Source organism: Scomber scombrus, chromosome 20 (genome assembly GCF_963691925.1).
Source record: "Scomber scombrus chromosome 20, fScoSco1.1, whole genome shotgun sequence".
Classification (NCBI taxonomy): domain Eukaryota; kingdom Metazoa; phylum Chordata; class Actinopteri; order Scombriformes; family Scombridae; genus Scomber; species Scomber scombrus.
The window spans coordinates 25,198,453-25,212,680 of NC_084989.1; the positions used below are offsets into that span (position 1 = coordinate 25,198,453).

At 36.2% G+C, this 14,228-nt stretch overlaps 1 protein-coding gene across 1 annotated transcript in view; it reads right to left on the reverse strand.

Annotated features, from left to right (window-relative positions):
* LOC134002171 (NACHT, LRR and PYD domains-containing protein 12-like) overlaps positions 1-14,228 on the reverse strand; it is a gene marked incomplete at its 5' end in the record, with an annotated part of 84,530 nt that overhangs the window by 4,575 nt on the left and 65,727 nt on the right. Inside the window, 6 exons of the mRNA XM_062441456.1 lie at positions 7,327-7,406; positions 8,002-8,048; positions 8,212-8,370; positions 8,864-9,037; positions 11,193-11,366; positions 12,535-12,708. Of these exons, the coding sequence (XP_062297440.1) occupies positions 7,327-7,406; positions 8,002-8,048; positions 8,212-8,370; positions 8,864-9,037; positions 11,193-11,366; positions 12,535-12,708 (808 nt within the window). The remainder of the gene's footprint in view (positions 1-7,326; positions 7,407-8,001; positions 8,049-8,211; positions 8,371-8,863; positions 9,038-11,192; positions 11,367-12,534; positions 12,709-14,228) is intronic.

The following is a 14,228-nucleotide window of genomic DNA, read 5'->3' on the forward strand; positions in this document are numbered from 1 at the left end:
TTTTTATTTTATTTTATCACATTCGTTTTATAACCAGTAATCTGATTTCGTACTTTAAAGTCATATTATTGACAAAACTCAGAGGCAGCTTATCTTATTTTGTATTTGAAAAAGGGAAAAGCTTATTTAATTGTATTTATTGTTTCCCCTTAATGTTATATAACTAACATCTATTGGATGGTGGCAAGCTAAGTATGCTGTATTTTCTTTTGGCTGACTACACTTTAATTTGAACTTCACTGATTATTTATGTTAATGAATGCAGTACTCGGTTCCCCTTATGAGTAATATATCTCATTTAAGCGGTTGGTTACAACTGTTTAGTTTATCTCATATTTCTTAATAACTTTGTCTTTGTCTTTAGTTTATCTTAATGCCAGGGGGTTAAGACAGAACTGTAAGTGTAAAGCCTTATTTTTGTTTGCCAAACAACTTAAAACAGATTTTATTTTTTTTCAAGAATCTCATTCGATATCTGCTGATATTAATTTTTGGAGGTCACAATGGGGCAATGAGATCTGGTTTTCTCATGGATCTGAGCGCTCTGCTGGAGTCACTACAGCTAAAAATTCCTTTAGTGGAGATGTTCTACATTCAGATTGTGACTCTTTGGGTCACTACATCCTAATGGTGGTTAGATTTAATAATACAACTTTCATCACTGCTAACTTATATGGGTACAATTCTAAATCAGAGAATGACAAGTTACTTGACTCGTTAGAAAACAGAATTTTCTTTTGGCTTTGCAAATACCCTGACTCTCTTCTTTTTATTGGTGGGGATTTAATATAACTTTAGATGATACAATGGATAGATGGCCTCCAGCACAGTCTTTGTCCTCTAACACAAAATTGAAAATGTTGATGGAAAAGTTTGATGTTAATGATGTATGGAGAGAAAATTCCCCAATGACAAATCTTTTACTTGGAGTAACAGAACAGGAACAAGGCAATCCCGCATTGATTTTTGGTTAGTTTCCAACTCCATTGATAGAAATAATGTTACAATCAATATCCTTACCACACCCCTTACTGACCACAGGGCGGTATACATCAATGTACAATTATTTGCTTCTGATTTTACACATGGTAGATCTTCATACTGGAAACTAAACAACTCCCTGCTTGTAAATAAACTAGTTATAAAAGAGGTCAATAAGTTAGTTAGCCAGTTTTGGAATAAGGCTACGAAGGAGAAATCCTATAGCACTAACTGGGAGCTCTTTAAGTTTGAAGTATGCAAGTTCTTGAGAAGGTATGGAAGTCACATTGCCAAATCTAGAAGAATTGAGGAAGAAGAGATCATTTCTAAAATTGCTTCATTTTATCAAAGACCTCCTGATGACATCTCACAGGTGGATAGACTGAATCTGCTAGACCTTCAGAGTAAACTTGATGAAATATACCGACGCAAGGCAGAAGGAGCCTTTTTAAGATCTAGGAAGAGATGGCTAGAGGAGGGAGAGCAAAACTCTGCGTATTTCTTCAGACTTGAAAGATTTCATTCTAAAAGTAATTCTATCCATCAGTTAATCATTAATGGTATCATTTCTGAAAACGCCAAACTAATTTCGAATTTTTGCTGTAATTTTTATGGAAAGTTGTATAGCTCTAAATATAATGAATCAGCCACAACTTTATATCTAAACTCTGTAAAGGACTTGAAAACAATTGATTCAGGTGACAAAGTTTACTGTGATGCCCCTTTTACCTTAGAGGAGGTTCTAGACTCCATTAACTCCCTTAAGGGCAATAAATCTCCTGGCACAGACGGCATAACTGCAGAGTTTTATAAATGCTTTTCAAACCGGCTAGCTCCTTTTTTACTGCAGGTATTTATCGAAAGCATTGAAAATAATGCTCTCCCTCCAAGCCTCACCCAAGGTATCATTACGCTGATTCCTAAGTCTAATAAAGATGTGAACTGGTATCTGACGATAGCTTTATCCTCTTCCTGGATTTCTACAAGGCCTTCGATACAGTAGAACACCAATTTATCTTTCGCTCCCTAGAAATGTTTGGCTTTGGCAATTACTTCTGTAAGGCCATTAAAACTTTGTATGCTCAAACGAGGCATCCGACAAGGATGCCCAATCTCGCCGTACCTGTTTTTACTTTGTACACAAATTCTCACAAATCATATCACCAATAGTAATGTTAAAGGAATTTCCATAGCTGGTAGGGATATTCTCATTAGTCAGCTGGCTGCTGATACTACACTGTTTCTAAAAAATGCAAGTCAAATACCTATTGCTCTTAATATTATTAACGACTTTTCCAAGGCTTCTGGTTTATGATAGAATATTAATAAATGTGAACTGATAGCTGTTAAAAACTGCAATGTTCCTTCTATCTGTAATATCACGGTAAAAGATGAGGTTAAATACTTGGGCCTTACTATCACTAAAAATCAAAAGTTAAGATCCTCCCTAAACTTTACTCCAATTATTTAGAAAACTCAAAAGAAATTGAATCAGTGGTTACAGAGGGATTTGTCCTTGAAGGGTAGAGTTTTAATAACTAAAGCAGAGGGAATTTCTCGACTAACTTATGCCGCCATTTCATTACACCTAGGTAGTAAGATTAGTAAAGCTATTGATCAGATGCTTTTTAACTTTATATGGAGAAATCGTACACATTATATAAGAAAAAGTATGGTTATGAATAATTATGAGTCTGGAGGACTTAACTTTTTGGATTTTACCACCCTGAATAATACTTTTAAAATTAATTGGGATAAAAACTTTCTTAAAAATCCTTATTCAATTTGGAACTTTATTCCCCATTACATTTTCTCTCGCTTTGGAGGCCTGCACTTTATTAGGGCCCGAGCGGCGACTGCAAGTCGCCTGGCAAAAGCCCTATTGAAATTGTAATGTTAATTATTATTATTATTATTATTATTATTATTATTATTATTATTATTATTATTATTATTATTATTCCGACATTTCGTGCCCCAATTTCGCCTCTTTCCCAAATGCGAAAATGCTTATACTTTTGCACGGACGTCCGGCCTCATCCGAAATTCGATATTTTTGGGTGGTCGCACATGGTCGACGCAGAATGGCGGAATAGCGCCCCCTACAAAGTCCAAAAATGCCCATAGGGAATTTTGCTAACTTTGTTCTATGCTCATAAAATTCGGTACACATATGTATTATACCCACATATGCAAAAAAGCCTCTTGACCTCATGACCTCAACCCAACAGGAAGTCGGCCATTTTGGTTTTGATTTTTCCCGCCTAAAATTAAGTCCTCCCACAGCGTTCGCCCGATCAAGTTCAAATTAGGTACGCAACATCTCCAGACCTAGCTGAGCTTAAGTTGTGCTCTGCGCATCCGTAGGTCAAAGGGCGTGTCTGCCAGGGCTCAACTAACTTTGGCGTGCTCGCCATGTACATACGAGTGGCTCTCACGCCCACATACTTCATCCAATCAGCTTCAAACTTGCTGGACATGATGATGGCGCCGCCCTGAACGTCCCGATATATTAACTTCCCACGTAACTCATAGCGCCCCCCGGTGGTAACAGGAAGTGAACTTAAATTCATGAAAAATACATAGTTGACCCCATCAACTTCATTCCACTTCTAAAACATGCAGAACCAGTTGGTGAAGCTACATTATGAAGACTGTGAAGCTACGAGTAATGGCGTCCCTGTGGGGGGCGTGGCTACCATCAATTCCTCGCCATGAAAATACGTTTGGCTTTTTGATGGCTTTATTGAACACGTATCATCATGAAAATTGATACACAGGTCCAGGGTGGAGACCTCTTCCATCTGATAGGGGTGTCGCTCATGTCGCCCCCTAGTGGAAACAGGAAGTGCCATTTTTTGCATCAACATTGTCCGATTTCCACGAAACTTCACATGTGTGATGAGGGACTGACCCTGAACACACCTGCATGCATCCCATTACTGCCCCCTGGTGGATGAACCATCAACCTCTCATAACTCCTTCATGCTTTGTCCAATTCACTCCAAACTTCACATGACTGATGAGTGGCCGCCCTGAACACACCAGACCACACCAGACCATATGTGTAACTACCTGTGACTGCCCCCTACTGGATGAACGAAACATTGCATTTTTGGCCTCCTTCCAGGTTTTTTCTCACTTTCTGCTTCACGCCACAGCCCCGCCATGCCTCAGGCCCCGCAGTGGCATGGGTGAGCGAGGGCCCGCCATCGCCGCTTGCGGCTTTAATATTAAGTTGTAATTATAATGTAGACAAACTCCCTGCCAAACTGTCTGTATTCCATAAACAGGTACTTCTAGCCTGGACACTTGTATATAAGCATAACTTCTCACCACACCGATATATTATTTGGAATAACAGAGATATTTTATCTAAAAACAAGTCTTTTTTTTTTTTTTAAACTTGGTTCCAGAATCAGATTTGGCTGGTGAGTCAATTGTTTAATGAGGAGGGATCATTGCTCTCTTATATAGATGTTTTATCCAGGTTTAACCTTCAAGTGACTCCTAAGGAATTCTCTGTTGTTATTAAAGCGATTCCAACAGGCACCCTAATACTTTTTAGGAACAGACAGATGCCTTCAGTTAATCATGTATCTCTCCCCAACTCAGTTGACTCCCCAGAAGGAAAAATATGTTTCTCTTCACATTCCCAAAAAAATAATAACAAAAAGATACGTGCCTTATTCCAAAGAAATATCATCACTACCCCGTATGTCACTGCATATTGGAACCGTTTAGTTAATAATATTGACTGGAAGAAAGTGTGGATGCTCCCCCCACAAATTTTGTAAACAAGGTTAGGGAGGTGTCTTTTAAAATTATCCACAAATACTACCCTGCCAACCATTATATGCAGAAATTTTAAAAAGACATTAACACACACTGTTCTTTTTGCAATGTACACCCCGAAACCGTTTTACATCTGTTTTGGGACTGTCCCTTTACAAAGAAAATGATGGGCAGACTTCAGCAGATTTATTATTGATCATCTCTTCAAAGATTTCTTTCTACTCTGGGAAAATGTTGTGTTTGGCTTCCATAATTATTCGTAAGCAGGAAGAAAAATGTTATTTCTTAATAAATTTGATTTTATTTCTGGCAAAGTTTTATATCCATAAGAGTAAATTTAATAAGAAAGAACCTTGTTTTGTTGTTTTTCAGAAAGAAATTGAGCATTATTTTAAGTTACTTGATAATTTGACTAATCAAAAGGCTATTAAAACACTAAATATCTGTACCTATTACAACATTTTTATTTAATGTAACTACCCCTGGCTCATCTGTTATCTAATGTCTTTCTTGTATACTGTTCATTGTATACTGTATGTATGCTTTTTTTTACAATAATAAAAAAAAAAGTGAAAAAATAAATAAATAAAATAAGCTGAAAGACAACAGAATAACTGAAAAATAATTCACAATAATTGATTGATTGTGATAATTTAATCTCTTAAATTTCTTCCAAGCAAAAACATTCTCTGTTTTCCTCTTTTTAAATGTGAGGTTTTGTTGCTACAAAAAGGTAATTTAAATATATTGAGCTTACAGATATTGTGACAAACATTTTCACAATGTTCTGACCTTTTATACAATAAGTAAACACATAAATCTGGTAATATGTGAAAAAATGAAAGTATGTAAACTAAACTGGGTCTGTTATTTTAATGCACAAACATTGGAATTAGGATTGTGGGTTTTGTGACTGTAACTCCCCCTATTGACAGCTTCACATTACTGCATCAAAGTTGTTGTTTTGTTTTGTTTTTTAAATAAAGGATTCATGCTTAAAAAAAAAAAAAGTTACACTTCCTGCTACTCTCTCTTCTCAATGGCTGTGTCTCAATTCAGGGGCTGCATCCTTGTAAGGACGCGGCCTCGCGGTCTTCGAAGACAAATATTTCAAATACTACTCATGTTATTTTTTTTTTTAAAAGAAAAAAAAGAAAAGGAAACGGAGATTTATCATTATAAGTTGTAAACTTAAGTTGTAAATACTAAATGGAAAAGACAACGTGTAACAATTAACAATATTTTTTATTTTATAACAATACCATATAAAAACATAAACATTTATTAACAATAACAACCATTGTTCTTTTCGCGGGACTGCACATAGATATATATGGAACGTCATGTTCTATAGATATCTATGGGACTGAACAGCGGCGCGCAAAGGATCTTGGAATATATGAGGCCGCTAAGGATAGTAGCGATGCATCCTCAAAAACAGTTAAAACAAGGACGCATTTTGAGGCTGCGTTTGAGCATGCGTTTAAGGAGTCTTCGAATTGGGACAGGCCTTCGCGCGGCATTGTGACGTAACCGGCCTTAAAATGCGTCCTTACAAGGATGCGGCCCCTGAATTGAGACACAGCCAAAGTTGTGCTCACGCATCGTCGGAGGAACGGTAAAAACTTGTAAACACTAGTTATTTATCATGTTCATCTGTTTGAATCCTGTAAGGAAAGAGTTTACATTGTGATTTACCTTATTATTTTTGAAAGAGCTCCGAACTGTGAGGTGTGTGTGTGTGTGTCGAGCTAGAGAGCATGCTAGCTAAAGGGGGAAACTCTTTAATTAGCGCCCTTGGAGAGCGGAATGAGGTATGAAAAAAGTGGAGTGTGTATTATTATTATTATTAGATAGGATATTCTTTAAGAAAGGAGAATGTCATTACTTGTTTATTAGTTAATTGCACATGTCAGGATAAAAGCAATATATTCTTTCTGTGAACAATTACAATATATTGTATTTCATTTAAAAGAAGCATGTGATACACTTGTCATAATAACTTAAAAACATATTTTATTTCATATTTCATCGTTATTAGTTGGTTAAAATGATTTGTATTGGGTGTAAACATGATTAATATGTGAACATGATTTATATGTGAATTATTTGTGAAACTACAGAGAAGCTGTTGAGTTTTGTTTGTTGATTGATTTTGCCTGATTGCTGAAATGGGAGGAGTTACACACAGGGGCCGCAAATTACAAATAAAGGGACTGCAGCTTGCTCTGGTGAGATGAAGCATGCCAGTCAGATGAACTCAAGACTGTGTGTCTGATTATTCAATGTTCCTCCGTTATGTAGGGCCATCGGTGTTTCAAGTCCTTTTATGATGGCAGCATCAACAGAAGCATTTTGTATTTCTTCTGTTTTATTCTGTAGTTCTCACAGTGCTTATGGTGCATGGTGCTCGTTGAGAGGAAGAAACAAATCGACACCCGTTTGAAACTCTGCGTCTTGATCTATAAATCCAAGGGGCCGCTACAGTGTCATCAATAACAAATTAATAAACATGTTAAGGTTAAAAATGGACATTTGTATTGACTCTACCTCCTGATCATCTCTGCTGTCCTCAGACACATTGAGGGTTGTGTTGGATGTGGACGGATGTGATGAGAGATTAGAGCCATCTGATGTGGAGAAGAAGACAAACAGCTGATGTTAAACTCTTCTGGACGTCCTTATGGCCCAGTGAGCTAAGACACACTGAAAGCTGAAACACAAAGTTCCAGTTTAAGGCCGGACAGAGAGATAAAATAGAGAAATAAAATGTATATACATTTTATTTCATGTTTTTAATTTGTAGAGAAACTGAAGCATATAAAAACAATCTCTCAATTTATGGAGAGATTTCAGATTTTATGTTAAAATAAGCTAACTGGCTGCTAGCTTTAGCTTCATATACTAAATATCTGAACATCTAACTGCCAGAGTATGCAAAATTATAAAAGGTCAAATCTTGTTTTAATGACTGATTGGACTTCCTGGACGGTGTTTCCTGTCTCCTCTGTACCTTAACAACACCACCGACACAGCCTCCTGTGTTGTTTCACTCTGAATCTCTGATAAGTGAACGAACGCACCATGATGCATTCAGAGTGGGACAGAGCTTGACCAGAAACTTCAAAGACTTCACAGAGACACAGACTCAATCTACACTAGTTGTTTTTAGATGTGTATTTTGTCACATTCACACTTTGAACTGGTCTCAGTCTCAACTCTCACCTCCTTCATGTCCATCAGGTGTAGCTCTGTTTGGTGTGTTCTCCTCCCTGTAGGAATAAATAGAAACACAGCAGTTATCTGGACTGTCTTATGAAGAGGGTTCAAATAATCAGACTCTATCTCTTCACTAAAGATAACTGCAAAAGTTTTGCTCACATTACAGTAAATTACTGAACTTCATTTCTGATTTCAGTAGAAACAGTCTCTTACTTCATGTGTGAGGGTCCAGCTTCATCTCTGAAGTCTGGAGGAATATGTTTGGACTCACAGGTGGATGCTGGAGACTCTGATTTGTTCTTTTCCTCCACACAACCAACCATCTTCTGGTTTCCAGTCAATGTGACAAGTGAACCTTTAGAATCAGTCAACCTAGACACATATATACAGTAATGTATTTCAGTCAGAGACACTAATGTCAGGGAAATTAACATTTACACTAAATGATCATTCAGTTAAGAGTTGGAGGAAAAGTTTCTGCTGTTTGAGGGAGATTCAGCAGGAGAACTAATCTATATTTAATAAACATACATGAACATTAAATCAGCTTCACTAAACACTTCAGACATGAGGAGGAGGTATACTGTACATCTGTATGAATATGGAAAGGTGTGAGTGGTTAACTGGTGGACAACAAACTGATGAATGAACCAATGATGGTGAAGCATGAATAAAGCAGCTGATGCTGATCAGTTAATGGAAATGTGACTTCAGTGCTCTGCTCCATTTTCCTCTCACACCTTCAATACTAACATAAGAAATTCACTCTACCTGGAAATACTGGATCTGTGATGGAAGCTAACTGTATCATCAAAAAATCTCTGAGACAAACTAATGAGCTCATTAACATGAACTCATCGCTGACCTCAGAGTCTCCAGTTTACAGTCTGGACTCTCCAGAAGATCTCGCAGAGGCTTCAGTCCTGAATCCTGCAGCTTGTTGTTACTCAGATCCAGATCTCTGAGATGGGAGGGGTTGGACTTCAGAGCTGGGACCAGAGAAGCACAGCTGATCTCTGACAAACTGCAGCCCCACAATCTGAATAAAGAATAAATGATGTAGATTAAAATCCATTTATAATCCAATCAGATGTGTTCAGGTTTGAAGTGTGTAGATGAATGATGTCCTCATCAATCAGTGTGTTTACATTCACTACAGTAACCTGGTTACTATAAATCCTTGTGTACATGCAGCAGGTCAGTAATCACATTTCTCCATTAAACTCCACCTTATTCTGGAAGTGTCCCAGAGGAAAAGAAAGTAGAGCAGAGATCTCAATAGTGTCCCATTTATTTCTCTTAAACAACTATGAGATCTATGTTAAACCAAAGAGAGACTGTGACTTATTTCTCCTGTTTCTCATTTGTTTCTCTTCAGCAACAAGATGCACAAAATCTCAACTTGGACTCCTGGTAAGTTTCATCTCATCAAGCTCTCAATTAATTCTCAGATTTTCTCAGTTTTTGTTCCTTTTTTTGATCTCAGACAGATAAATCAGACATCAGAGAGCTCTCTGTATGAACTCTACTCTCATCTCAGCCTCCACAATTCATCTCAGGGTGATCTCAAATAAAGAGCTCTGCAAGCTCTGCATTACTCAGGTCTGCAGTGAAGCCTAGAGAACACATCCTAACTCACTTGTAGAGAAGATGCTGTAGACCAGCGCCGAGGCTTGTTTCCTGACACCTTGTTGACTTTATTACTATCAACACAGTTATTCATAATTAACATCATCATAATTAGTATCATTGCAGACTGAATGAACTGAATGAATAAATAGGCTGCTAGTTATTACTACAAGGTGTTATTACCAAAATCTACTGTGATTAACTTTACTTACTTTACTTTGTTTCATTGACCACTAATAAAATAAACCCTTTAAAACATATTTTTCATGTATTAATTTTACATTGTCAAATTAAAACAAAAATGATTTATTGGTGGCTGGAGAACGATAAAGATCCTATTTCAACGCAGTGTAATATCAAAATAAAACTCCTTCTGATATTATTTTCATCTCCTCATGACTTTTACTTTGTAATAGTTTTGTTTCTGACACTCATCACATCACAAAAGCTGCACGTTGCGCAAAAAGATGTGACCTTTCAACCCTGGATGATGTGCGCACGCATCAGCATTAGATAATCTCATTGGACAGAGGTGTTGTCCATCACACACTCTGCATCCTGATTGGTTGATTTTGAGCTGTTACCTAGTCTATGGAAAGAGCTGGGAGCAAAACAAAACACGTGGACCTGGAAAGAGAAACTAAGCTACATCACTGTTAGTTATAAACTGAGTGAATTGTTTCTGACACTCAGAGTGAAAGTGTTTATGTTGGTTCTGATTCCCTTCTGGTCTAGTTAGCACGTTAGCATCAAACACCTTATGTGATCATGAACTTGTTAGCATTAGCTACATTAGCTATAGCAGTGCTATTAGATAAGGAGAAAATTAACTTAATCACTTGAAACCTGCAGGGAATCCAGCGACCTTGGCCGAAATAATGTAACATTAACTTATTTCAGATAGTGTAGATGTGTAAATTAGCCTCTTAAAATGAGCAGAGTACGCCAGCTAACGCGGTTTTAAAGCTGTAGTGAAAACTCTGGTATCATATTAAACTACGCGACCTAAGGTACCATTGGTACCAAGCAATTAATGCTCTAATATTAAGTTACATTTTGTTGTGGGTGATCTATGAACCATGTTTTTAAAAAATTGTTGTTTGTTGTACTTTCATGTATTTCACAGAAAGAAATGTTCAGCAGGAACATTTAAAAAAGAGATGGCCAAAAGACTGCGCTAACCACTGAAGATGATATGAACCAGACTCTGGTTCACCCAAGGATGACCAACATGTTAATGTAAAGTTTATTATTTTTAAAACCAGTGTTTCCACTAGTTTGACTATTTTGGGGTTGTGGATGGGCAGTGCTTTCACTGTCAACTTCTCTTTTCCTTGTTTCATTTTGTGGTTTAGAAAGTTACTCCTCCCCCACCTTTTGAATGATGATTCCTCTTTAGCAACAGGGTTGCAGTCTTTGACCTATCTTGGCTGCCAGTCTGACTTAGAGCCATCAGCAGTTAGCAAACAATGAACTTCATGGATGTAAGTTATGTATGAAAATAAATTAGGTTCAGTTGTTAAACATTAAGATCAACAATAGTAACAGACAGTCAGTGAACTGACCTCAGAGTCTCCAGTTTACAGTCTGGACTCTTCAGAAAACCACACAGCAGCTTCAGTCCTGAATCCTGCAGCTTGTTTCCACCCAGCTCCAGCTCTCTGAGATGGGAGGGGTTGGACTTCAGAGCTGAGACCAGAGAAGCACAGCTGATCTCTGACAAACTGCAGTCCCACAATCTGAATAAAGAATAAATGACGTAAATTAAAATCCATTTAGTTCATTTAGTCAGAGTGTTTAAAGACGTTGGTGACGTCTCGTCATCGTCTCATTTTAGTGGCTTGATGATTTACATTGAATCTGTTGATTGTGAGAGTATTTATTAATGTCATATTTGTTTATGTGTGGATGGTTGCTTTAAAAACATTGTGTCGTTTTAAAGCTACATCATTTAAACACTGTATCATTGAAATATTACATTGAATGAAATTATTGTAAAAGTGTTTCATTCATGTTAAAATTCAGTTAATATTAAAATGCAGTAACCATTAAAAAGTATTACAATTCATTCATTACCTGATATGAAGCTTAAAATGATGACAGTGAGTTACTTTATTTACTTCATGTTTCATTTAAGGGAAATAAAACACTTTGGAGTTTTTCAATATTTGCAAATATGTATATTTTCCTGTTTATATTAATTTCATATTAATTTATTTTCAATAGAATAAACAGTATTTATAATATTTTCTTTTTCTCTTTTCTTTGTTTAAAGGTTTTTCACCTAATGAAACGAGTAATGAAGCTAATGAGACTAATGAAATACAACTAATGCCATTCATCTGTCAACTAAACTGCACCTGCAAATAAAAGAAGGAAAAAGGAAAAGCTGTTTGTTTCATTGAGTGAATCCAGTTAAACTCTGAGTAGATGGGTCTGTCTCTTTCAAGTGGAGAAGCTGCACACAATCTAAAGGACAAAACCTGAGTCATAAACATACTTTAAACACCTGCATTCATCTGTATGTGTGTCTGTGTGTGTGTGTGTGTGTGTTTGTGTTCTGAACTAAACACATTCATTCATTAAAATACATTAAAGAATATAATAGAAATATTTCTCCTTCATCAAGTAAACTTGATCAGTTTCAAAAAGATATTAGTTGAGAGGATCTTCTGTATACAGATGTGACTCTTTACCAACAATTATAAACATTCATTGACTTTAACAACTAACAGTGGACATTTTCTCACACTTTCTTTAACAATCAGTCATCTGTTATAACTAAACACTAAACTTTGTACAGTAAAAACAAATGAACTTCATGATATAAGTTATGTATGAACATAAATTAAGTTCAGTTGTTAAACATTAAGATCAACAATAGTAACAGACAGTCAGTGAACCGACCTCAGAGTCTCCAGTTTACAGTCTGGACTCTTCAGAAAACCAGACAGCAGCTTCAGTCCTGAATCCTGCAGCTTGTTGTTACTTAGATCCAGTTCTCTCAGATGGGAGGAGTTGGACTTCAGAGCTGAGACCAGATAATAACAGCTGATCTCTGACAAACTGCAATCCCACAATCTGAATAAAGAATAAATGATGTAGATTAAAATCCATTTATAATGCAATCAGATGTGTTCAGGTTTGAAGTGTGTAGTTGAACGACGTCCTCATCAATCAGTGTGTTTACTTTTACTGCAGTAACCTGGTTACTATAAATCCTTGTGTACATGCAGCAGGTCAGTAATCACATTTCTCCACTAAACTCCACCTTATTCTGGAAGTGTCCTAGAGGAAAAGAAAGTAGAGCAGAGATCTCAACAGTGTCTCATTTATTTCTCCTAGACAACATCATGATCCCAGTTCAATTAATCAGATTTAGAATTAATTTCATTCAAAAACATTTTCATTATTTTAAACTGACGATGTAAAAAGTGAACAAACATGTTGCAGCTTGAACGTCCCTGAGCTGTTTAAGTTATATTAAATTATACATTTAATTAAAAACAACTAAATATTGATGAAAAAAAACATACAAATGTTTGCTGTATAAAAAGATATTTTCAGTAGTTTAAAGGAGCTGAGCTGTCAGAAATATAAATAAAGGTAAATAATAAAGAAAAATGTAAATCATTAAACAGTGAACAGGATTAGATTCAACATTCAGTGGAGGATCTTTAAATAAATATAAATAGTTATTTTATTGATCACAAATGATGACATATTAGTAATAAACATGTATCACACAAATAAAACACACTTATAAATCAATATTAGCCTCCAGCAGTGTTAACCCAGAACCAGTCTAAACCAGTTCAAACTGGTTTGATTTTATTTTTAATGAAACAACAGAAAATACAACAATGTGTCTGAAACTACAGATTCACTGTATGAACTGGAGGTGATTTACTGTTAGCATCATTAGGCTACCGTAGCTGATCATATTCTGGGTTATTAAATAATTAATTTACAATCAGAATATTAATAAATACAGATGCAAATAATCAATAAATAACATAAAAACATTCTGCCAGCAGGAATGATTCATATATCTCTGAGCAGCACAAAGTACACAATGCAGGTTGTTATCAATGTGCAGGTGCTTGTCAGATATCTAATATAATATAATACAATATAATATAATATAATATAATATAATGTGATATAATATAATGTATAATATAATATATATAATATAATATAATATAACAGGCTGCAGTGATAACTGAGCATCTTTATTAGTATCAGCACAGTGAACATGTGTAGAGACACAAACTCTGAAAAGTCGCTGCAGCTGATCAGCTGATCAGAAACAGACGATGCTTCTGAGTAAAGGACGTCTCATTCTCTGAAATCGTATCTCGTTTCTCCTCCGGTGGTTACCGTGGTTGCATGTAGAGGGGAACGTGGATGCAGTTTGAGAGGATTGAGAAGCTCTACGTTTGCTGTGATCAGAGAGAAGGCTGTGATGCTTTCTGTAACGTTGTTCCTCACAGAGTCACACGAGCACAGGAAGCTAAACTAACACACATCCGATGAAGGCTCTGTTTATGGAGAAACTAGTTCATATTCTGTCTCATTGTTTTCGGATGAAAAAAGAA